Here is a 25,364-nt window from a genome sequence, read left to right on the forward strand (position 1 = left end):
TTGAGTACACCACACGTGGTCACTTGGAGGGCTCTTTAGATTGCTGGTCCAGCCCAGGTCTTCTGGCTCTCCTCTGCTGGGGGGCAGAGGGTCTGCATCTCTGACAAGCTCCCTCAGGCTGAGGGTCCTGGGGCCTCACTTGGGAGCTGCCCAGAGCTGCTTGGACTTGGAGGGGCACGGCAGGCCTGTGGGACCCAATCCTGACCTTGGCAGGACACTGCTGAACAGCTTATTGCTGGCGATCCAACTTAGATGTGGAGAAGTTTTACCCCGAAGGGCCCATCCCCAACAGTGGGTCTCCAGCCTCGTGAGGAGCAGGGAGGCAGAGCTGGAGCCTACTGTGGCTCAGGCCCATGGGCAAGGATGGCCCCTCTGGGGAGGCTGGGGTAGCCAACTAAGGGAAGGCTGGGACTGGCCTCCGGAATGGACCTCAAGGCGAGGGCATTTGCAAATAGCTGACCTCTGCTGTCCAGCTATCCTTGTTACTGGTCACTGAAGAGGGTTCCTCAGGAGAGGTCAGCCTGGCTACTGTCCAAGGAGGATGCACGTGGCTTTCCTACTTTTCTAGGGACTCTGACACTCACCTAGATTTGGAGCCCAACTCACATCCATGCCCAGCCCCATGCCTGTCTGAGGGATGGTGAGGTGGTTCTCCTTTAGGGCCTCACTAAGCCCCTGACCCAGCCTAACCATCCTGGCGGGGTGGCGGGGAGCTCAGGGCACGAACTGCCTGGTCAGGGGTGTCAGGTGAGCAGGGGAGGGGTCTGAGCCCTGTGCCCCCAGCAGGTCCTCTGCAGGGGGGCAGTTGGCGTGGGGGCTCTGACCTCCCTCCCAGGATCTGGAACTGATGCCCCCCCTGCAGTCTTACGTCAGTTTCTGCCAACCTGTTGGAACAAACAGGTCTGGTTGCCATGGTGATCATAATGGCTTTGGGGTGAAGGAATGAGACTGCAGTGGCCGTAAACAGGAAGTTGGGGGGGGCACCTGCCCACTGCCAGGGAGGGGCCTAGCAGGGTGCTGCAGAGGCTCTGGCCCCTCGCACTAGCACTAGCCTCCTTTTTGCAGGGCTGGTTGGACCCTTGGAGACCTCACTCTTCTACAGGTAGGGAAACTGAGGTCCAGACATAGGAAGGGGTTTGTCTGAGGCCACAGCAATAGGCTGGGTCCTAAACCCAGGGCTGGGTCTCAGTTTCCTCAGGTCAGGATAAGATAAATCTCCAGACCAAGAGCAGTATTGCACACCTGTAATCCCAGGGATTCGAGAGCCTGAGGCAGGAGGATCACAAGTTCAAACCCATCCTCAGCAACTTAGTGAGACCATAAGCAATTCAGCAAGACCCTGTTTCTAATAAAATATTAAAAAGGACTGGGGATGTGGCTCAGTGGTTGAGTACCCCTGAATTTAGTTCAATTCCCAGTAACTAAAAACAAGTAATAGTAATCATCCCCACATACCCAGAGCAATCAGACAAACAAAAGAAATTAGAGGGATACAAATAGGAAAAGAAGAACTTGAACTATCACTATTTGCCGATGACATGATTCTATAGTTAGAAGATCCAAAAAATTCCACCAGAAAACTTCTAGAACTCATAAATGAATTCAGCAAAGTAGCAGGATATAAAATCAAGACCCATAAGTCAAATGCATTTCTATACCTAAATGACGAATCCACTGCAAGAGAAATTAAGACAACTACCCTATCATGGTAGCCTCAAAAAAAAAAAATACTTGGGAATCAATCTAACAAAATAGGTGAAAGACCTCTACAATGAAAACTAGAGAACACTAAAGAAAGAAAGAAGACAGAAGATGGAAAGATCTCCCATGTTCTTGGACAGGCAGAATTAATATCGTCAAAATGACCATACTACCAAAAGTGTTATACAGATTCAACACAATTACTATTAAAATCCCAATGACCTTCTTCAAAGAAATAGAAAAAGCAATTATGAAATTCATTTGGAAAAATACAAGACCCAGAATAGCCAAGGCAATCCTTAGTAAGAAGAGTGAAGCAGGAGGCATCACACTACTGAACCTTAAACTATACTACAGAGCAATAGTAACAAAAAAAGCACAGTATTGGCACAAAACAGACAAGTAGACCAATGGTACAAAATAGAAGACACAGAGACAAATCCGCGTAAATATGGTTATCTCATACTAGACAAAGGTGCCAAAAGTATACATTGGAGAAGATAGCCTATCAACAAGTGGTGTTGGGAAAACTGGAAATTCATATGTAACAAAATGAAATTAAACCTCTACCTCTCACCCTGCACAAAAATCAACTCCAAATGGATCAAAGACTTAGGCACTAGAATAGAGAACCTGTGCCTAATAGAAGAAAAAGGAGGCCCAAATCTTCATCATGTTGGCCTCGGACCTGACTTCCTTAACAAAACTCCTAAAGCGCAAGAAGTAAAGTTAAGAATCAATAAATGGGATGGATTCAAACTAAAAAGCTTCTTCTCAGCAAAGAAAATAATCATGTTTAGAGAGAGCCTACAGAATGGGAGAAAATCTTTACCACATGCGCCTCAGGTAGAGCACTTAATCTCTAGGATATATAAAGGACTCAAAAAAACACCAAAATAATAATCCGATCAATAAATGTTTAAGGAACTGAAAAGACACTTCACAGAAGAAGAAATACAATTGATCAACAAACATGAAAAAATGTTCATCATCTCTAGAACTTAGAGAAATGCAAATCTTAGAATCTCACTTCAATCAGAATGACAATGATCAAGAATATAAGCAATAATAAATGTTGATGAGGATGTGGGGAAAAAGGCACACTCATACAGTGCTGGAACTGCAAATTGGTGCAGCCACTCTGGAAAGCAGTGTGGAGATTCCTCAGAAAGCTTGGAATGGACCCACCATTTGACCCAGCTATCCCACTCCTCGGTTTATACCCAAAGGACTTAAAATCAGCACACTACAGGGATGCAGCCACATCAATGTTTGTAGAAGCTCAACTCACAATAACTAGATTGTGGGACCAACCTAGATGCCCTTCAATAGGTGAATGGATAAAGAAACTGTGCTATATATACACAATGGAATATTACTCAGCCATAAGAAAGAATAAAATTATGGCACTTGCAGGTAAATGGATGGAATTGGAGAATATCATGCTAAGCAGAATAAGCCAATCCCAAAAAACCAAAGGCTGAATGTTTTCTCTGATAAGTGGATGCTGATACATAATGGGGCCAGGGGAGAGTGTAAGGGAAGAATGGAGGAACACTGGATTGTGTAGAGAGAAATGGGGGGTGGCGAGGGACGGCGGGAAGGAAAGATGATGGAATGAGACAAACATCATTACCCTATGGACATGTGCGATTACAAAAACAGTGTGACTCTACATTGTGTACAACTAGAGAAATGAAGAGTTTACTCCATTTTTTTACAATGAATAAGAAAATCATGCCCAGGGCTCTTCCCTCCACAGATTAGCTTAGAGGGGTGTTGTTGAATGGATGAGTGACATCCCATTCAGTGTCCCATTCCTCGTTCTACCCTGATGTGGTCTGAGACCAAGTCAGATGGACCTGGGTCAGCCCTGGCCCTGACTCCCACTGCCTGTGCCTCAGATACCCTCATCTGTAAAGGGGGAGAACAGCTACACCCCTGGGCCCCAGACCTGGCTCTCCTGCTCTTGGACCAGTGCCTACAGCTACTGTGGTTTGGGGAGGTGGCAGAGAGGCCGTGCAGGTGCAGGATGGCCTCCCTGCAGGTGTGTTGGGTCAAGTGGCACACCTGCCTAGATGGCATTAAGGTCCCAGGAATCCTTGAGAAGCCAAGGACTGCTTCTGCACACCACTTCCAAGCCTGGCTGCGTGCACACTCAGGGTCTCAGGCTGGGAGGGCTCAGGCAGGGAGTGGCATTTCCTCCTAAGGGCAGTGTGAAAAGAGCCCCGGGCTCCAGAAGGCCTCCTGCCCCAAGGCTGCTGAAGGGCACCCATGAGGGCTTCCGAGAAGTCCAAGAGGCCTGCTAATTGGTCACAGAGCCACTGACCACCCTCTGGTGACATCCCTTGGAATTACACAGCTCCCTGAGTTGAGCTCCCTCCACTCTCCCCTCCCTTCAAGGTCAGTCAGGGAAAATGGGGGGCCAACAACTCCTGGAGTTAGAGACCAAGGTCTCTAGTAGGGGCCCTACCTGTTGTGGGGTTGGAGGACCCTGAGAAAAGAGGTGGCCGAGTGGTGGTCTGGCCCAGGCCTGGCCTTTTGCCCGAGGTGCTGTGTCCTGGGCTGGGGGTCGCCCCGGGCCACAGCAGCTCAAGGGGCATCCTCAGGCCTTGGTATGACTGTGGCCTGCAGTCTGCAAGGGCCCTGGGTGGGGCGGGGGAGGAGAAGCAGGCCAGCACAGGACCCTGCCACGTGTAAAGTAAAGGATGTTGCTGGACAGTGTCTGGCAGCAGACCCTCCGTGGAGCACAGGCTGCTGGTGCCTGTCTTCCCACCAGAGCTGCTTCCCAGGAAGTGCCCACCCTGCACTCATCCCTTTGCTGGGGCCTAAAGGGGCGGAGGATGAGGAGACAGGAGACACAGTTGAACGTGGCACCCGTGCCCTGGGCTCCTCCACGCCCGTCATCCTGGGAGCCTTCATCCTGGCCCAGAGGGGGCCCCTCCAGGGAGTGGGAACCTGCCTCCCTCAGGGAGGCGTCCGGGAGGAAGGACACAGACGGTCTGGCCTGGAAGGACAGAGGCCCAGTGAGATGAGCCTGGTCTCTTCCCCACAAGAGCTCGGGCAGACGCGTCTTTGGGCCAGGCCAGCAGACAGGCAGAATGGATAGCACCCTTGGCTCCCGCCCTTTCCCACGCAATGGTCCAAAGCCAGGGCTACTGCCCTGGCCCTGTGGCTTCCTGAGAGGGGTCAGCAGTGTCTGGAGGCCTCTGGGGGGCCTCTGGCACTGTAGAAGCCCCTAGTCCACCAATGTCAGAGGCAGCTGAGGACTAGCTGCAGGGAACATGTCCCCAAACCCAGAACTCCTTGGGCCCCTCCCTGCTGTAGCTGGCTCAGACCGGTTCCAGCAGGTCCAAGTCAGTGCTGGTCCCTCCAACCTGGCAACTTGTTGCCATGGCGACCCCAGGCTGGAGGCCTGCTATCAGCAGCACCAGAGCTGATGAGGGAGCCCAGGTGGCCTGGGCTGTGTCTGTGGGGGACAAGCATGACTGTTGGACCAAGGCTTTGGTTAGACAGCCCAAGAAGGCAAAGGGGACCAAGAGCAGGCCCCCCGTCCTGGGCAGCAGTCGTGTGCTGTGGTCGGTTGTCCTTACCTCCCCTAGCCTGGCTAACTCCAAGTCCAGGGACAGAGGTGGAGGTCCAGACAGGATGCCATGGCCCAACACAGGCCCACACTCTGTCCTGCCTGAGGTCAGTTTCCCCTGGGAGGTCCCGAGGCCAGGTGCCTGCACCTACATGGTGGCCTGCGAGAATCCTGGACAGCCAGTCCTGTCACGGTCCCGAGAGCTCCCCCACACCTCTTGGAACCTGTATGCGTGCTCTCCCCCAGACCCACCCCAGGCATCAGAGGGCACGGCCCCCAATTCTGAGTCCCAGAGCCCAGGATGGTGCTGGGAGACATGGGGACACAGGGCTTCTGCCTGGGCTTGCGTGACGTCATTGGCAGCTTTATCTGCTGCCAGGTGCTGGAGGCTGTGGGGGCTCTGCTGGGCAGGATGGCAGGACCAGAACAGGGCCCTAGGGAGGGACGGCTCGGCCGACACAGGCTCTAAGACCCAAGGGGACAGGTTAGGACAGGAAAGGACCACCCGAGGGCTGCGGCTTGTGGAAATGCTTTAATTCACGGATTCTTTGATACAGTGGTCAGTCGTGGGCCTCCTGCTGGGAACACCTCCTCCTCAGGTGAACGCAGCATGATCACATTTCAGTTCTCAGGTTACAAGTCACAGGACCCTGGTACAGAAGGCGCATTTCATGGTTGAAGTCACTACAATTTGCCAGAAACATCAATTACTTTAGAATACTTTAACTATAAAATATATCTTATTTCCATATATTAGCCATATACATGTGTAACTATTACTAAATGTAGTCAGTGTTACAAAATGACATTCTGGGGGCAGACTACACACACAGGCGGGAGGGAGTTCCCCAGGCGAGGTCCTCTGCCTAGGGCTCCAGTTCCAGGTTCCCACCCTTCTCCTCTGCTCCTCAAGTCCTGGGGACCCCAGTGCACCTGCCCTGCCCCTGGGCCCTGCACTTTTGGCAGATGCACTTGAGCCACAGGCGACCAGTTCCCACAGTGTCTTCCAGGTGGGAGGGTAGAGCCCTGCAGGCCTCAGCCTGGTCTCAGAGCAGGGACAATGGGCCATCTCTGCCCACTGTACTTCCCTGCGCTGAAGGGCTCGCCCGCCTGGCCCTGCAGCAGTCGGCTCAAGGTCTCGTTGAGAACAGCTCCTCCTCACAGGCTGGCTCCAGCTCCCTGCAGGATCAGTGGACAGCAGCACCTCGGGGCATCCTGTGACAAGACCCAGGCAAGAGCCTTGCAGGCTGCCCAGGGCAGGGCCAGACAGGCTGAGGCACAGGAGGGCCATGACTGGAGGCTGCCTCCTGGGGTGTCAGGCCAGGCAGTGGCTAGGCCCCTGCAGGGCCACAGCAGTCAGTCAGCGGGGCAGGGCAGATGCTGGTCGCTGTCTGGCTCTGGCTGGACTAAGCCACCGTGTCCTCCCTGGCTGCAGCTGCACAGACGCCAGCTTTGGGTGGGAACACTTCACGAGTCTGCACTCCAGGGCCCAAGGATCCAGGGGCAGGAAGACAGAACCCACACAGTCCTATCCAGAGAACAGGGCAAGACAGTGCCAGGAGCCCGCACACCTGCAGCAGGGGCCTGAGCAAGGGCACAGCCGCTGGCCGGAGAGGCTGGCACGCCAGGTGCCCTCTCCCTGTAATGATGATAGTGCAACAGAGCCTTTATATAAACAGTTTATTTACTCTAAACAGCAACACAGACAAACGCCATATAAACACAAAGGAAGAGGTGCGGGTGGAGACGCTGCTGACTTTGGATCCGAGGCGCATTAGCAACAGCCAGGTTGAGAGAAGGGTGTGGGAGGGAGGGACAGGGACTTCCACACAGCCCACTGGAGGCCGGGACAGCTCTGAACGGTGAAGCATGCCTGCATCCGAGCAAAGGAACTAGCTCCTAGGGGCTTACCCAAGTATAAAAGTTTATAATTTTACAGCAGTTGAAATACTGACATCAATATTAAAATAAAAGCAAGTTTTACATAACAATCAAAAAATACAAAAGACTGAAGGAAGAGACCCTGTATGAAAAACTGGGGCAATTCAGCGAATCGAGAACTGTATGCCAGTGGCGGAAATGGAAGATGGCGCCCGCCCAACCCTCCCAGGCGACGGTAACTGCACGAGCGACTTGAGATTTGCAAAAGGTGTAAACAAGTTCTTGCCAAACCAATCCCTTCCTTTTGCGGTGCCACAGGGTCGCTGTCTATGAGGGTGCAAACTTCTTGGCTTGTGCTCGAACCCTTTTCTCATATTCCACTCTGTTTTGGCTGGGGACATCAAAAGAGAAAAGACACATTAGAAGGTGGCAGTGGGGCCTGCCGCCTGCCGGCAGGGCCACTGGGCAGCAGTGCAGTGCAGACCTGCAGCAGGTGGCAGGGAGGCTGTGTGGTGGAGAGCCCATGCCGGCCCCTGGATGGAGGGTGGGAGCAGGGAGGGAGGCCATGGAGATGGGCAGAGCAGCAGACTCCATGCGGAGACTCCACAGCTACCCCAACTTCCATGCAATAGGCAGAGAGGCCCACAGACAATTGGCGGGGTAGGGGTAGGGGGCAGGAGGCCTGCAACATAGTAATCTGTGCCAAATTCAGTTTTCTCCTTCTTAAGAGTGCAGCAGCTGTTCACAGGTGTAATCCCATCACTGACCAACATGTGCAGCCCGAGAGTCCCCTACTCAGGGATGTCACATTGATGCCCAACTTAGTGTGGATACCAGCTCAGCATACTGCACTTCAGCCTTGAACTCCAGGTTCAAGGGATCCTCCCACCTAGGCCTCCCAAGCAGCTGGGATTATAGTTCCACTGTATCTGGCGAGTCCGCAGTCTTAATCAGAAGTTGGCAGTTAGTCTTAGATAGCAATAAAAATTGTGGTCAAGAGACTGCTCAACACTAGTTTTTGCTCCTCATTTCCAAAAACAGACACAAGCTTCTGGTGGGTTTTCTATGTGGCTCTCAGCCCAGGCAAAGGTGCAGGAGGCAGGCCCTGTGCAGAGGGCTGGGGGTCTGGAGCAGCTCAGGATACGGCCAGCCTGCAACATGAGACCTGGGTGAAACTGGCTGGTCAGGCAGCCAGTCCACGTCAGGGAACAGTGTGACCCCCTGAGGACTGTGGGAACATACTTGTGGAGCTGGACTCCTTGGGACAGGGATCCTAGTGGTCTTGTAACACACGGGGCCTGACCTGAGACCCCATGCCACACCAGCTGTCTCAGCGAGTGAGCTCCCAGGGTGCCCCCCAGGAAGCAGGCCTGCGACCCTTCCTCGCCCTGCTGTCTGAGCACAGCTCCCAGACTGCATGCTGCTCAGGCCCAAGGCTCTGCAGACACTCCAGGGTTGAGGGACAAAAGGGGCCGCTATGCTGACGACAGGCTCTGGTGCCTGGCAAGGGCAGAAAACAACACACACGCCAGTCCTGGGGACAGGGCAGTGCGACAGGAAGGCCACGGGCCAGCGAGGCGCAGGGACAAGGCCCCTGACAGGCAGGCCAGCCTGCTGGAACCTCAGACGGAACCTGAAACTTGCAGGACGTTCACCCCAGGTACTTCTGAGGTGGACAGTGTCACAGAGACCGTGCTCAGGGGAGAGCAAGAGCAAGAGCACACAGCAGGCCGGCGGCACCACGCCGGAGGTGCAGGCCTCCGTGGACAACACACACGGCCACCCGCACCCACGGGTGCTCGCCCTCCACCAGACAGCTGGTGGACGTGGTGACCACAGCACACGTGGACGGAGGCCATCCCCAGAGGCTCCAGGGCCTGCCTGGAGGCCAGTGGGGAAGGAGGTGCGCAGAGCCTGGGCTGGCGCTGAGCCCAGGGAGCAGCACGTTTCTCAGGAACCAGCACCTTCGCCTCCCGACCAGCTCCAAATTCAGGAAATGCCCTCAGGAGGAAAAGGCTTCTGGTGATAGGGGTCAGAGCCCCTCTGGGTCCCTGGTCAGGGGGACACGTAGGGACGCTGCTCTCGAAAGTCCTCCACTCCATTCCCCTCGGCAAGGCTGCCCATTAGGAGGAGCTGGTGGTCTGAGAGCTGCAGACAGAGCTGTGGGGGGAACGGGGCCCAACAACAGAAACATGGCCCCAGTCCGGGCACAAGTCCTTCCTGCTGCCCACGACACCGGTGGACCAAATCAGAGCAGGCCCTCCTCCCTCAGGAGACAAGGACCGGACCCAGGGGACCCTGCCATGGCAGCACCATGTGAAGGTGGGGTGGAGCCCAGGGCTGTGCAGGGCTGTCGCTGAGCAGCTCCCTTGGGCTGGGACACGATCCTGGAGGAGCCACGCCAGCAGCAGGGGTGTGCTGTGCTAGGGACACTGCCCCACAGGAGCCCACAGGAGCCACAGCACCCGCCTCCTTGCTGAGTGGTGCTCTGCCCACCAGCCCTGGGGGCTATGCTCCCTGACTGATAGCCTCTGCACATGCAGCTCTGTGGCCGCATGTGTCCCTAGCCACCTGAGTGGCTGTCCCATCTTCCCCTCTGTGGTGCCACCCCACGAGATGGCATCTGTCTCCAAGCCTCCCTCTGGGCTGCCGTCCTGCAGTTAGCAGGCCGGTTACTACTAACCAGTAAATCGTGTAGGCCTCTGCTTGAGCGGGGTCTTGGATATTTGGTTCATTTAGAAGTTCCTGTATTCCTAATAAGATCTGCGCAAGACAAAAACAACAAGAGAGCAGAGTGGGCTCAGTGGCTGGACAGGTGGCCTTGGCCAGGGCGAGCCCTGTGGGCACTGCCAGCCCACATACCTGCTTGATGGTGATGGCTGGCCTCCAGTCCTTGTCCTCCTCCAGGATGGACAGGCACACTGTGCCCGAAGGGTACACATTCGGGTGAAAGAGCGGCGGCTCAAACTTACCTGGATGAAGGCAAGGAAGGAAGGAGTCACTGTTTGGAGGCAGCTCTTACCTTCCCCCTGCCCTCCTCCCCAGCGCTGGGCCTTCGGGAAGGAAACGGAGGCCAGGAGAGGTCGTGAGGATAGCACACGCGTTCCCTTCTCAGACACGGAGCCTGGAGAATGTGACGCCTCTCCCAAGGCAGCAGCTCCAGGGAAGCAGACACCATGAGGGGGTCAGGTCAGTACAGTCCAGGCCCTGCCCAGAGAGGACTTGGGGAAGAGGCGCAGTAGGCCAGGCCAGGGCGGACAGCCTGGAGCTTTCCCAACGAGCAGCCCTCGACAAGACTGGAGGTCCTGCCGCATGACAAGGCAGGCTCCAAGGGCCCCAGGTTCTTCACACTCACACACACACACACACACACACACACACACACACACACACACACACACACAGGAGCAGCCAAGTCTGCCAGTTGTGGTGCCTCAGGGTGTGTCTCATTTTTCATCTGTGCAACTTGTTGGTTTTTCTTTATTTTCAAAATGGCTTCACTATGTCCAAAGTGCAAGTGCATCTCAGAGAGGAGCACCCCACCAGCGCCAAGGGACGCAGTGGACATACCCAGTGCTGCTCGCCAGCTCCGCTCAGGCACCTGCAGACCGCTTCCTGGACCTTCTATCAGTGCACTCAAGGCCTTGCAGGGCCATGGAGGGGTCAGGCTGTAGTGCAGGAGGGTCCTTGTGCTGCTCTACTGAACAAAGCTGCTGTGGCTGGGCATGAACTTGGGTGCGTGAGCAGGCACGGCATCAGGACAGCACCCGGGCAGAGGCTGCCAATGCCTGTCCTCAAGTTCCTGCCAACAACAGGCCTCTGGGTTCTCCTCTGCATCTCCTCGTGAACTACTGAGGCACAGCCCCTTTGTTCTATGGCCATTCGTGAGCTGCTGCTTTGGAGTACTTGTTCCACCTGCCGCTGACTGGTAGGAGCTCCTCATGCTTTCTGGATACCACTATTCTTCAGTTCTGTGCCCTCTGAGTATCTGTGGGCCTGCCTTCTTGCTCTTCTGATTGTACCTTATGGCAAACCTAAGCGCCTGACTTTAATCTGATTTACTTGCCCGTGGTTTCCATCAACAACTGCATGTAGAAGACAATGCACATGGTGAACGCCAGCCCCTGCCCCTAGCTGGCCTCCTGACTCAACCCATAGCGAGCAGACACTGTTGTTGACCGTGCAGTGAGGATTTAACCCTCGTGCGCAAGGTTAACAGCGCCTCCATACTACTACCAACGCACACCTGGCCCATCGCCAGCTTTGGCGATCGCAGGCGGGGCTGCCTCCGTCTCCCTGTGCCTCCTACTGGATATCTTCTGGCATCAGCTCCAGTGGTCATGGCGGACAGCCTTCCCAAGGGAAGCTCTCCAACGAGCACACGAGGGCTCCTGCTGCCTGGGACCATGCCGCACCTGCCCTTCTCTATAAGACAGTGGCATCCAACTGAGATGCTGCCTCTCCTCTTGGGTGATGAGCCAGCTGTCTTTCCCTGGGTGGACTGGTCAACTGGACAGCTCTTCTGTGAAGGGCCTGCTCCATTTCGTGGTGGTTTGCCTTCTCTGCAACGTGGAGAGCTCTTGTTCATTTTTTCCTACAGATCTTGCAGTGATGGGGATGGAACCCAGGGTCTCAACTGTCCTGGGCGAGCTCTACCACCCAGAGGCACCCTGCTCCTCCTTTCTGAGTTCTGCTCCTCCTTCTGGTGTCTCCCAATGAAGACAGTCTTAACTTCAGGCCAATGTTCTATGCTTCCCGGGGTACTCTTGCTCACCCCAGGTCAGAGACAGCCTCCATGCCTCCTTTCCCCTTCTGCTGGTGCCATGAAGCAGGTAGGCTTATTCTCGGTAAAGGAGACAGTTCTCTTCTCCCACTGGCCATCCACCTCTGCTCTGTAGGTCTGCCCGTCTGCCTTAACACAAGTCCCAGTGTATTGACCTCCATGTCCTGAGGCAAGTCTCAGTACTGGTTGAGCGGCATCTGATCTATCCATTGATGGTCTGGGCACTCTGTGCCCTGAGCCTCAGTCTGAGTCTCATGATGACCCCAGGATTGCACAGGCCCTCACCATTCCTGCCCTTTGCATTTCCACATGCACTTTGGAGCCTGCTGGACTCTGGGACCCCATGACATGCAGAGCAGTTGGGGTGTGGTTGTATTCCCAGCACTGAGCCCTTTGGGCCACACAGCAGAGCTTGTCTACTATCTACATTGTCCTTTGCTTCTTCCAGAAAGGCCTTGATTTCCTTCCAGCTAGAGATCTGGTCACACCTGGTGGGATTCACTTCAAGACATCTGGTGCTATTGTAGATGGCTTGATTTTAAATTCTCAGGAGCTGCTGCAATTTTATGGTTTCTACAGGTTAACCATTTGGCAGCAACCTTCCCAAGACCCTGGTGACCTGGGTGCTTCTTCCCAGGTCTCTTATGGGACTCTTCCCACCTTGGTACATTTGCTTGGGATTCCAGCAGGCAATCAAACGAAATGGCAAAAATGGCTACGTATGTCTCATTCTTGAATATTTCCCCCTCTTAATTAAAAGAAATCACTACAAAATAACTGTGCACAGCAAAAAGAATCCAAACAGCTGAAGACAGTTAAGTCTCCACCTGATGTTCTGTTAGTAGTTAATTTTTAAGCTCTCCTGTGGGGCTATTAGAACAGAGAACAGGGGCTGGGGAGATAGGTCAGTCGGTAGAGTGCTTGCCTTGTAAGCACAAGGCCCTGGGTTCCATCTCCAGCACAAAACAAAACAAAACAAAAAAAACAGAGAACACTTTCCTCGGCAGAGTAAAGTTTACACCCTGGGCCAGGGCTCTTCTCAGCGTCCACTGACTGTGCTGCACATGGGTATATAGCCACAGGAGCAGGCAGAGGGACTGATGACCTCTCCCCGCCCAGGTTTTGTCTAACTGAATCCAGGTCATTTTCCAGTGGCCACCATTTTAAACAAGTTCAGGCTTCTCCTCTGAGCAGCAGTTTGAATGCTCTGTACCCAGGCTGCACACATAGGCACAGGTTGGCAGCAGACTGGGTTAGGGTCTGAGCCCCCGTCCTGTTGCATACCACCAGGGATGGGGTTCCCGTGGGCACCAAGTACAGATCCTCAAAGCTGACAGCCACAGAGGGTCCAGGCAGTCTGGGCCTGGGAGATTCCCACTGATTAGCTGGGATCGGAGACTAATCTGATTATGTGCACCTTCCACCCCACAGCTGGACAGACTCAAATCTACAACCTGCACAGGGGACCAAAGCTGACTCAACCAGAGCCGCTTTGATTCCCACACAGCACTGGGGCACAGTGGCAACAACCACAGCTCGGGCAGCCCGAGACCACAGGTCTCTCTGTAGGAACTTACATTTCGGTGGTGAGGATGGATAATCATCTTTGAAGAGCATCCGCAGCTTGAACAAGCCTCCTTCCCATGGAGTCTGCGGGGAAATGACTGATTAGGTGTGCTACTTGTCTGCAACAGGCAGCCCAGGAGGAGGGACTGGTCTCCCATCCCACCCGACCCCAGGGACCAGAGACCCAAGCTGTGTCCATGGGAGAGCTGGAGGAGCCCTCCTTAGAAAGGAGCAGGGGCAGGAGCTAGGCTCTGGAGAAGGCAGGTGGCCCTCAGAGAAGTCAGGATCCACAGTTCATGGGCTGTCAAAGAGCTTGGACACACGGAGCTGGGTCCAGCAGCTGGCCTCCCCATCACCATGCTCTTCAAGCTACCTGACTCACATCCGGCCTGGACAGGGACTATTAGTGCGACCCACAGCCAGAAGCCCCTCCCCACCTGGGTTCATGGGGGGAACCATGGTACACCTCCTACCCTAACATGAGGGGTAAGGAACATTCTCAGTAAAGGCTGGGGATCCACCTGTACTACTTGATAAGAGCCTCACACAAATGGACCAAACACATCACTGCTCAGGAAAGCAAAGTCCTACTACAGATGGCTTTGCTCAGAGGGAGAATAGCTGGGTGGTGAGGACTCTCAGGCCTCATGGGGGTGCCCAAGCACAAGAGCTGTGTGTGTGGATGGTCACCTGGAGTCATGGGAGGCCCTCGCCCTCAGATCTCCTTGTGACAATGAGGACAGACAACTAGCTCAGTGACACCCAGATGAGCCCAGGAGGCCAGCCAAGGTCTGCAGGTGAGGGCACTTTCCAGGAGTACCTGCACTGGGTGGGCTCACCTGCCCTTGGGCTCTCATGCACCTCACCACATCCTGAGGGACAGGCCAGAGCCTAGTGTCCAGTTAGCTCCCAGAAGTTCCTCACCACAGGCCCTGGCCTGGCCCACTGGGCCTCTCTCCAATCTGATGCCCCAGGAAATTCTTTGTGCTCCCTACAACCCACAGTCTGACCCTCCCCACCAGCTATGCCCAGTCCCAGTCTGGTCAGAGGCCACTTCTTTCCGATCTCATGTCCTCTCTGGGCTAGGGACAGGTCAGAGCTGTGAATATGACTGGTAGGCCCATAATTCTGACAGCTGTGGTCACAGACAATGAACACCTAAACCTAAGTCCCTTCTAGGAGTTCTGACCCTGTTAAAAACCAGGAGCATGTAAGCAGCTCTTACCCCCTTCTTTCCTGGTATGGCACATTCCCAGTTCATCAGGTTCATGGTGCCGTCTGGGTTCTTAGTTGGGACAGCCACAAAGCCCTGAGAGAAAACAGCCACAGAAGCAGGTCAGCGCCACGGCAACTCTCATCACCTCTAAGGACTATCTGCAAAGCCCCACCCAGTGGCCACAAGCAGGCCATAAGACCACATGCAGGGACCTCAGGGCAAGGAGGACTGTGTCCTGGGCAGCACAGAAACAGAGCTCCTTACAAAGGGGTGGTCCTTCCTCCAAGCTTTTCTCTCCTGGGCAAGTCTGCTGAGGGCGATCCCCGACATGTTCAAAGTCCCTGTAACAGACGAAACCACAGGATTAGCAAAAGCAGACCTCAGGTCTGCTGCACCTCCCAGCACACTAGCCAGAGTTAGCAAGCTGTTTCCAAGGAGCAAGTGACCAAGGCTCTGACCCAGTCCAGCAGGATGTCCCCTTGGCAAGTTACCCCCAGTGTGCTCGGCATCACACCCTCCTTGTTCACTGGGAGACCACTCAGAATGCTGCCAGGCAGGTAGGTGGGGCACTACTGCTATGTCCCTCCCCCAAGGCACTGTGGAAAAAAGAGACAGAGGTCTAAGGCCACAGCTGTGCCCTGCCCACAGAACACATCTGTCCTGCCTTCTGTACCCCATTCCACTGCTGGACTCCCAGGAAAAGGTTGGGGCTGGCAGGGATACACAGAGCACTACTCCAAGACTCAGTGCACAGGGATGGACACCCCTCACACAGCACTAGATGTGGGGGGCTGCTGGGATACCAGCTCAGCTCAGGCCTGGCCAGGAGGACAAGCCATTTCAGCATGCCAGCCTACCTGCCCTCTGCAGCCTCGCCTGCCGAGTGTGTGCTGACTCTCTGTCTGGAAGTCTGCCCCAGGACCCTGTGTGGCAGCTGGTCCCAGGGGAAGGCTGCCTGCACTACTCAGTGTCAGATCTGACACAGCGTGAGGGCCCAGTGCAGCATACCTGGAGGGACAAGGCCTCCAAGGCCCTGACCCACCTGGCCGCCACCTACTCCCTCTACCACAAGTCAGGGCTCAGCCACTGTCAAGTTTGCCAGAACACTGGAACCTAAGGTCTTCAAGGTCCATGGAAGCCCAACACCCGAACACAAGTCAGGCCGGCATCAAGCATTAAGTGATTCTCTCACGAGGTCAAAGCATTTCTCTGAAGTGGCCCACACTGCGGGTCATGGGGTGGGGTGGGGAGCAGTCTCCCCTGTTCCTAGAAGGAAGAGGCCCACACCAAGGTGAATCTTAGCTCTTAGCAACCCACACAGAGCTGCGCTGGCTGAAAACACCAATCTCCCTGTAGGCCAACCCCAAGGTGCCCCTGCATTGGCCCAGCCTCATCACAGCTGTGAGGCACTGAGAAAGGACACACAGACCCCTTCCTGAGGCACAGCCTCAACTCAAACCAGCCTGACTTGTGGTAGGAGCCTTGCACTGCAGCCTCTGACTGGCCCTCACCCTCCACTCTCCTGTGGCCCCTCTGGTGCCCTCTGGCTCAGCTCAGGCCAACCACTTTGCCCACAAGGCCACAAATATCTTAGCAATTAAACTGCACCCTTTGCCCAGCACAAGCCCACAAAGCCTCCCCACCTCCCCTCATCAATCACACTGCCACAAATCCCACTGGTCAGTCCAGCAACACAACCAGGAGCCCCTCACTACCCTTGGAGCACAGCTGTTCTTAATGTGGCCCCTCAAGCAGCACCACCTGGGATGCATTAGAAAGGCAAGCCCACTGAGCTCTGGGTGGAGTCCTGCACTGGGGTGTTAGGTGGTTTTGGGGGAGGGGTACTGGGCATTAAACCTAGGAGTGTTTCACCACCAAGCTACATCCACAGCCCTCTTTTAAAATTTTACTTTAAGACAAGGTCTCACTAGGTTGCCTAAGTTAGCCTTGAATTTGGGATCCTCCTGCTTCAGCCTCCAGAGTCACTGGGATCACAGGCGTGCACCACTGCCCCCAGTTCTTAGGTGACTTCTGAGACCCTAACCACATAGGCAAAGTGGAAGGGGTGCTGGGTGCCACCAGGCAGCCTTCAGCATCACCTCCAGAGCCCAGGTTTCAGGAATCTGGGTAAGGTCACCACGAAGTACCAACATGGCACTGGCACTTTTTAGTGGTCACATGCACGCTAAGGGTAGGCTGCCAGGCCACACTGACAGGGAAGGCCACAGGGGCCACCAGCTCCAGCACTTGAGTCCAGAGCACACAGGTTCAAGGCTCCTATCTTACCTGGTCTCGAGATAAGTCCAAAATAGGCACACCACACTCAAATCCAAGCCAGAAGTGTCCTTCACCACAGAGCCTGGCGTGCCAACTCCTCCCTCCACAGTGGGACACAACTGTCTACACACAAGCATGGCTGCAAGGCCTCTGCCACGAAGCACACTCAGGATCGCGGAGGTAGTGGCCTCTCGTAAGCAAAGGGAGAGGTGGAAGATGAGGAAGTGCAAAGATGGGGAGCACCTGTCAGATGGGTAGCAGAGCTGCCTGCTCAGGAGGGCATGAGGGACAGGGCAGGGAAGGTGGGGGCACATCTGAGGGTCCTGGGGCCACTGTGAGGGTCTGATGACAGAGCAGAGTGAGAGTCCTCACTTCCACTGGTTCCCCAGCCCTTCGTTCCAGCTGGTTCTTCTCAATGACCCTTCCTAACTCCATCCCCAGAACCCTCAACCACCCCAGGCTGAGGGCTGGCACCCTGTAGCTTCCCCAGCCGAGTGGCCTCCCTGAGTGGCAGCAGCACCATCCCCACCCAGCAAAGCAGAGGGTGCAGGTTGCAGAACACCTGTGGTGCTCACTCCCTGGCCAGGCAGGTGCTTGTTTGGGTGGCAGAAGGGTCCCCAGCAAGTCTGAGTGAGGCGAGGAATCCAAGCAGGTCTCTGAAGCTCCAGACCAGGTAAGTACTCTGGACAGTGAGAAGCCATGGGTACTATACCAGGTGAGCCCGGGCAAGGACATGGGAGAGGCCCTGCCTATTGGCAGAACACCACCACAGGTCACCTCTCTGGCTCCCAGGTTGGGACAAAGGTGCCCACAGAGGCACCTGTCCCAGCACCCAAGTGTGACTGTCCTTGGTGTGAGACACTGAGGGGTGGTCCGATGAGATCAGCTGTGCTTTTTCCCAAGGCCTGGCTGCCTCCTCAATGTCCTCTGCCCCACAGCATCCTGACATCAGGGGGTGGGCCCACAGGCCTCCTGGTATCCAGGAGAAAGCAGCCAACCTGCCACAGCACAGATCTGTCCATTCAAAATCCCACTGAAAGTCAGTTGGCTCCCCAAATTAACTGTCACTGGATAAGCAGTAAGCGTTATTAACGCTTTAGAACAGGAAAGTTTTATGAGGAAAGACAAAAACAACCCAAAACCATTAAAGACAAGCAAGGCAGAAAACCGTGCAGGGGCCAGAGAGGAGAGCTCGGCCCCCACCCCTCCTGGAGCTCGGCAGGGCCTGCCCTTGGTCGCCGAGCCTGGAATCCAGAGCCGCGCACAGGCTGATGAGGAGCTTACCTCCGCAGGCTCGACTCGCGCGTGCGGCACGGGCACTAGCCCAGGACAAGCCTGGAGAAGCCTTGGAGGCTGCTCTCCGTCCGGAGCACTTCCGCATGCACCTCGCAACCTCACTCAGGCCCGGTCACATCGGATCTGTCCCAGGACCCGGGCTACTTCTGAAGCAAGGTTCCGAAGCTGAAGCGGGCCAGACACCGTCACCCCAAACGCCAGAGAGAGGCCTCTTTGCAGGCACATCTTAAGTTTCGGCTCTGTGCCAGTTTTCCGTTGGTGAGCTAGAGCCCCTGCCCTCTAAGGTGCAGGGGAGTGACCAACGAAACCCAGAAGGCAGGTACAGCAATTCCCCGAAGGGAGGAAGCAAGCTGCGCTCCACGCATACAAACCCGGCCAGCCGCGGTAACGCCAGGCGCGCAGGGCGACGCGGCCCACTGACCACGGCCTTACTAGACGCCCGATCACCCAACTACCGGTGCCCACCTCCGTCCAGCAGCCCCGCGGAGACTAAGGGGGATGTCGGGACGTCGGACGGCGGCCCAGCCCGCGACCGCGACGCAAACCCGGGCGGCCCAGAGCTGCGGGGCGGGCGGGAAGGAGGCCGTGGGCGGGGAGAGGCAGCGGGCCGTGACCCGGGCGGCGCGGAGGCCGCGACGGGGGCAGGGAGGTCGCATCTGGAGTGAGTTCGCGGGCGAGGAGGCAGAGAGGCCGCGGACCCGGAGGCCGCGCCGGGAGATCGCGGACCGGGAGACAGAGAGACCGCGGGGGGAAGGAGGCAGCGGGCCGGAGGCCGCGGCGGGAGGGAGTTCGCGGACGGGGAGGCAGGGAGGCCGCGGCGGGCCCGGCACTGGGCGGCCGGCGGGGGCGCGGGCCGGCGGCGGCGGCGGGGCCGGGCGGCGCTCACCTGGGCGGCCGCGGCCCGGCGCGTCGCGGCGGCAGAGGCGGCGGCGCTCCCTTTGTCTCGGGACTTCCCTCCGCGCCCGCCGCGCGCAGCCCCGAGCGCAGGACCCCGGCGGGCGGGGCGGGGCGGGGCCTGAGCCGGGCTGCCCGCCGCGCGCCTGCCCCGCGCGCCGCCGCCGCCGTCCCGCGCCCCGCGCCGCCCCTGCCGCCGCGCGTCTCCCGCCGCCCGCGTCCCGCCGCCTTGCCCCCGCCGCTGGAGGCCGCCCGGGGAGCCCGCGCCGGGGCCGCCTCTCTCGGCAGGCGGCGCCACGGACGCCTGCACCCTTAAAGGAGCCGCGTCCCTGTCGCGAGGGAGCGTCTGCAAACTCCCCTTCGGCGTGCGCGCGTCCACTCGAAGACACGCCGGCGAGCCGTGGGGGGAACGGGAGACCGAGACCCCCAAGGGCTGCCCGGATGCCCGGCGGGCACCTTCCCGGGCACGGGCCTCGGAGGTCTCCTTGGGGTCAGGGCCGGGGTCCGGGGGACAACGACCGCTGAGGCCTAAGTATCCCTCGGAATCGTTGCAGGACGGTGACGATCCCCGGAGCACAGCGCCCTGTGACATGCCCTGCAATTGGCCAGCTCGGGGCGCTGGGCGGGGCGTTCCTCGAATCCGCCCAATGAGCTGAGCCCGGACAAAAGGCCGAAGAGGCGCACACCGACGGGCGGAGACGTGTGGACGGTCCCTAACCCGCCGGCTGCCCCGGGTGGGGGAGGGGCGCGGCGCGGCGCCTTGGGTGGGGGGCGAGTCCGCAGGGATCCCAGCCCTCCCCGCGCCGGGAGTCCACCCGAGCTCCCCGCGGCTTTGCTGACCAGCCGCGCACGTCCGGTGGGCGGCCGCCGCGTGTGTCCAGGCTCCTGGGAGCCGACTGGGTGCCGGACGCCCGCAGGGACAGGTGTCTGAGCCCTGCCAGGGTCAGCTCGGGACCCGGCTCTTGGGTCACCTGGGACGGTGTGCTCCGGGACAGCGGGAGTGGCCGGCCTCCGCCGCGCCTCCATTCATTCACTCCCGCCTCTTTCCTCCCTCTCTCCTCTGCCTCGTCTTCTTCCTTTTGACTTACTCGCTCACCCTCTTCCTTTCTTCCGTCCCTCCTTGCTTTCCCCCTTATCCTTTCTCCTTTCTCCACCCCCCTTCGTGCTTTCCTTACCTCTCTCCTTCCTTCCCCTGAGTTCCCAGGGCAGAAACCTCGTGTTTCTTGGCTGCTCGTCCACCTCCGGCCCAGCGCTCTCATGGGTCCCCTGTGCTCCCAGCCATCCTGTAGATCCTGTCTCTGCTGGGCTCGGAGGAGAGTAGGGACCAGAAGGGGGACTAAGAGGGCCTGCTCCCTGCCCTCCCCCACTCACAGAAGGCTTCCAAGTCCCTTCCAGTCTGAGCTCCCTGGGGCTGCCATTCCTAGGTCCCTGGATGGCTCTGGGCCGGGGACTGTCCCTTCAGCAGCTTGACTGCAACACGCCATCCAGTCTCTGGGCCTTGGCCTGAGCAGCCCTGGGAATCTGCATTTCTAACGTGCACCACAGTTGGGCCTGTCTTGTGTCTGTGGGGCTTTCTGAAGGGAAAGTGCAGGCCCAGCTCCAACTGTGGGCAAAGAGAGGGCAGGACTGGTTTGGAGGAGTCATGAGGGATGTAGTTTGGGGAGATAGACTGGACATGGTGTGTGATCTGGAGGGCCTAGACCGGATCCCATGGTCCATGGGGAGCCATAGAAGGTTTTGGGGCAGGAGAAGCAAGTCAAGGCCCTGGTTCCTGTTCTGTGTGGGTTTAGGGGTTGGAAGAGATACTGACCCTCAGCACTGGTTACTGAGTTCCAGGCAGCACAGAGAACTCCCTTCCTGTTGGACAGTGGTGTGAGGCCCAGAGGCCCTCATGCTGGAAGGGTTGTGGGAGGAAGAAAGGGGTGTTGGGCTGGAGGAGGGCAGGGGCCACCTTAGATATGGGGTCCTCCGCCCAGAAGCCTTTAGTGAGCACCTGTACCCTGCACACACATTCTCAAAGGATGGGACTTGACTTGGCGAAACCCCAGTGGGGTGTGTGAGGAGTTTGCAGAATCAGTGGATATGAAGTCTGGGGAGGGTTCTAGCTGGTGCTTCTGTGCTTGGCCTAATCCCCTGGTGAGGGGCACAGCGAGTCTGAGCTGCCTGGAATAGGGGCAGGACCCCCTGCCCTGGGTACCTCTTCCTAGGCAGCTGGGGCCAGGCTCTGCATCCGCAGGGTTGTGAGCAGGGGCTGGCTTCAACAAAGAAGACTCACATGCAGAGGCGCGAAGCGGACCCTTACCTCACACCACGTATAAAAACTAGCTCGAACAGAAGACAGGAAAGCCCAACACTGAGCTCAGCAGGGCCTTCTTGGCTGTGGCACTGAAAGCGCGGGCAGCATCGATACGTGGGATTTCATCAGAATGAAAAAGAGATGGTGCAGAGGCGCCAAATGGGACACACTTGCAAGCCTGCTGTTACCTGATAATGCATTAATATCCAGAAAGCTAAAGGGCTACAAGCCAACAACAAAAAGCAACACTGCCACAGGAAGCTTTCCACCCCAGGTGGCTTCCTCCTCCCATCGGGGCTACACCCCTGGCCTTGAGCGTCTCCCCTGTCCCACAGCTCCACCTGGCCAGGTTAACTTTCAGAAGTTGTAATAGGGAGCGGTGACCCTGGTCCTGCTGTGCCCTCCCTCCTTCCCAAGATCCTGGAGGGAAGCCTCTAACACCTCTGGACTGAGCCCTCTGCCTCTGGTCTTGTAGCATCCTAAGCAGGGAGGCTGGCCAGGCTGAAGGTACAATATCCCCTTCCTTCCATGTGGGGGCAAGTGACCTCCCCATCCATCACAAGCATCACTGGGCCCCGGGCAGTAGATGGACAGAGAGCAGGTGCAATGTCCAGAATGGGCTCCGTTTGCCCAGAGACCTGAGCATCAATGGCTCCCGTGCCCCCAGGCTGTGCTCATCACTGAAACTGCCAAATCTCCAATGTCACCAGAATATGGTGAGGATCAGGCTGGGTGCTCAGAACCTGGCTATGATCTCGCCTCCGACTCTCGTCCACAGATGTGGGGGCCATGGGGGGTCTGCAGTTCTGCTCAGTCTTGGCCAGCAGAAAACAGGTCAGAGGAGAAGCAGCTGACTGGCTGGGGTGTGGCAGAGGAAGAGGGACCACCTGGTGGGTCAGGAGGGCCTCCGCTCCCGTGCATGGAGGTCTGGGCACTGATTCAGTCTGGCTCAGAGCTGCAGGTATTTGGCTCCAGCCCCTCAAACTGACCAAGAACCATGCAGCAGCATGTGTGGGGTGTGGCCTCCTGTCTGCTCCCACCTGGCCATGCTGTCATTCATTCCTGCCCGGGTTCTGAGCCCTTGCCAAGCCCAGGTTTATGTTTCTTTTAGTGAAGAACATGCTTGCTGCCCAGTGCTCCTCCAGGAGGACGGAAGAAGGCTGCGCCTGTGCCCCTGCCCTGCCCAGCCACAGCCCTGCGCCCTGCCAGGACCTTGGCCCAGCCCCCTCCCTGCAGCCCTTGGATGACCTCCACATCCCTGTGCCTCTGCCCCCTCCTACCTCCTGGCATTTGCTTGTGCTGTGCCCTCCACCCGCATGCCCTCCCTTACCCAAATGACAGCTTGGCGGCTCCTTGGCACCTCTCAGCCCCTGTACCTGGGTGGAAAGCAGACAGTGGGGCCATTGGAGGGTGGAGGACACTGGGTCTGAAGGGGCCAGGGTCAGAGTTTTATTTGGGGCTCGCTGGGCTCCAGGTGCCAAGAGACACCGCTGGCAGCATAGACCTGGGTGGGCTCACAGCGCAGGTGCCCAGGCTTGGATGAAGGGCTGTCCAGGGGTGAGTCCCTGTGCCACTCAGAGCACCCAGAGCCCACAGAGCCTGCAAAGGAGCAGACGTCCTCTCGAGGAGAAGGAAACCAGCGAGATTTGTCAAGGGAACCACCTGAGGCAGTGTCCAGGACCGAATGACCAGCTGGGCAAAAGCTGCTGGGGAGAGGGAGCAAGGTAGTTCACGGTGACCCACCTGTCAGGCTGAGAATGCTCCCGGCTTCTGCTCTCTGTTGCCCCTAGTGGCTGCATTGGGGCCAGGTGGGGATGGAGTGGACGCCGGGGCCTCGGGGCTCAGCCCCGAGCCAGCGGGGACCCTACAAGGACACCCAGTGTCTGAATCCGGAGCTGCACCTGCAGAGCGGGCTATGGTGGTGTTGGGACACAGAGGACAGGCTGCAGGCACTGACCGCTACCTAAGATAGCCAGAGAGCGGCCATAGACCTGCAGTCATTCCTCTTGATCACAAGGGGGCGCCAGGCCACAGCCCTGGGGAGAGGCTGGCCATGGGCGGGGCTGCAGATGGCACCTGTTCCTCACTAGTGGCTGCCCTGCGGTAGCCTTGGCCTCCTGGTTTACAGGCGCTGTAGATTCCCCAAGGCCAACCTTTTAAACTTTAGCTTCTTCGGTGGTCTTCAGAGGCTACAGAAATGGCTTATACTTTTGCGCAGATAAACGCGAGTGTGCACACATGCTTGCTTGGTGCGAGGGGTGCACAATGTCCACATCATCTGTTGACCTTTTGAGACACAGGCAGCTCAGCTCTCTGGGCTGTGCTCTCGTCACTCGGGAACGCCAACTCCAGGAAAGCAGGGACATTTGTGTACTCTCAGCTCAGGAACAGTAGCTGGCACGTGTTGGGTGCTCAGTCATCATTTGTGGAGTGAATGACTACAGCCTCACTGGACATTAGCTGAAGATGTGTGGACTGGGTTGGCTGAATCAGACCAGGGGCTTTAGAGGAAAATATGGTCTATGAACATGGAAGATGAATTTCCACCTTTGCACTATGACTCTTACAGACACATGCCATGGTCCCATCTGTACACTTGGCCTCCAGCATTGCAGTATCTGTCCCACCCAGGGGACAGGGATGAGGACAGGCTGTAGAGAGGGAAGAGGGAGCTGGGCCAGCCTGCTGGGCTGTGGAAGAAGGCGAGGGAGCCCTGGTGGACAGACGGAAGGAGCTTTGGAAGAGAGGGTGGTTCTCTGGTGTTTCAGTCCCACCTGCCCTAACACCCGAAGGGAAGGAGCCAGGGAGCTGCTCCTGGTGCTGAGATACAGCACTTCTCACATTCCCAGTGGGGCCGAATCAGCCGGCTCCGCCCCTGACCTCCTCGGTTGTGCTCCCAGCTGGGAACCTGATGCAGCAGACACCCACTAGTGCGGCCTGGTTCTCACTCAGGTGACCATGCCTCTTTGTCCATGTGCGGAATGGTGGTACCTACGCTGCTGTCATGGGAACAACGACCGTCCAAAGACATGTCCACGTCCTAACCTAGGAACCGGCAAGTTCACGTTATTCGGACTTCCCGTTCCCACAGCCTTGAAAGGACATGCAGCGAGCGGACACTGGGCACTTTGAGTCCCCTGTCAGCCACCAGACAAGAGGAAGTGCTGCTGCCGTCCTGGAGGGCGGACAGTCTCTTGGTGGCCCCATCAAGGTTGAGGTGAAGGACCAAGGCCGCCATTGGCCTGTGAAGTCCCTGTGCCCAGAATAGACAGTGATACCAGGTAGTTCCAGAGTCCTCAGGGGCAGCTGGGGAGGGCCTCAGCTGGCCAGTAAAGGTGCCTGACCAGCTCCGTTGGGTCTCCATAGTGGCCCCACAGGACTACAGACTTAGTGCTCTGTTTCCCCAGGAACAGAACTCTCCCTGGTCCTGCAACCACTGTCCCCAGAGAAATAAAAATACGAAAAAGGACAGGAGGATCCATTAGTTTAAAGTTTCTTCTTTCCTCTCTCGGGACACTTCCCTTCGACCTTTCTTCCTTTTTGCTGATCTCTCCTCTGCTACATTCATTCTGCTGTTAATTCCATCCTCTGACTTTAAAGTTTCCATCTGTTGTATTTTTGCCTCTTTTTTAATTGAATACTTTTAATTATTAGTTGATGTGGTTTAATTTCCATTAATGACTGTGTTTAACACCTTAATTAAAAGTTCCTGAAAATCAACATTGGCCTTTTTGAGCTGAGCTAGGCCAACTCTGTGCGGGGTGTGGGGAACTCATGATTGTTGGCCTCACCCTGGGGTCCACCACTTCGATGCTTTCTTGACAGTTTTTGTGCACCAGTGGGTCAGAGAAGGCAGATTTGCCCAACAGCA

General features: G+C 56.9%; 1 protein-coding gene across 5 annotated transcripts; it reads right to left on the bottom strand.

Moving 5' to 3' along the window:
• Positions 1–5,804: 5,804 nt before the first annotated feature.
• Ube2i (ubiquitin conjugating enzyme E2 I) lies at positions 5,805–20,439 on the bottom strand. Of its 5 annotated transcripts, XM_047533725.1 has the most exons (8): positions 19,190–19,316; positions 15,222–15,326; positions 14,995–15,071; positions 14,740–14,823; positions 13,526–13,598; positions 10,028–10,137; positions 9,849–9,928; positions 5,805–7,556 (listed from the first exon to the last, which is right to left on the bottom strand). In XM_047533725.1, the coding sequence occupies exons 3-8, from the start codon at positions 15,058–15,060 to the stop codon at positions 7,493–7,495; spliced, it is 477 nt and encodes a 158-aa protein (XP_047389681.1). In that variant the 5' UTR covers positions 15,061–15,071; positions 15,222–15,326; positions 19,190–19,316; the 3' UTR covers positions 5,805–7,492. The 5 variants fall into 5 exon arrangements, with proteins under 5 accessions (XP_047389681.1, XP_047389682.1, XP_047389679.1 ...); XM_047533726.1 differs by lacking the exons at positions 15,222–15,326; positions 19,190–19,316 and adding an exon at positions 20,373–20,439; XM_047533723.1 differs by lacking the exon at positions 15,222–15,326 and having other exon boundaries at positions 19,190–19,301.
• Between the last annotated feature and the right edge of the window lie 4,925 nt (positions 20,440–25,364).

This window comes from Sciurus carolinensis, chromosome 18, assembly GCF_902686445.1.
Source record: "Sciurus carolinensis chromosome 18, mSciCar1.2, whole genome shotgun sequence".
Lineage (NCBI taxonomy): Eukaryota > Metazoa > Chordata > Mammalia > Rodentia > Sciuridae > Sciurus > Sciurus carolinensis.

Coding starts and splice junctions, on each gene's coding strand:
- Ube2i (XM_047533722.1), bottom strand. CDS start 18,388: ATGCGGAAGTGCTCCGGACGGAGAGCAGCCTCCAAGGCTTCTCCAGGC. Junction 9,929..10,027: donor CAGCCATCACCATCAAGCAG/GTATGTGGGCTG, acceptor TGTCTTGCGCAG/ATCTTATTAGGAATACAGGA. Junction 7,557..9,848: donor GAGGCCTACACGATTTACTG/GTTAGTAGTAAC, acceptor TGATGTCCCCAG/CCAAAACAGAGTGGAATATG.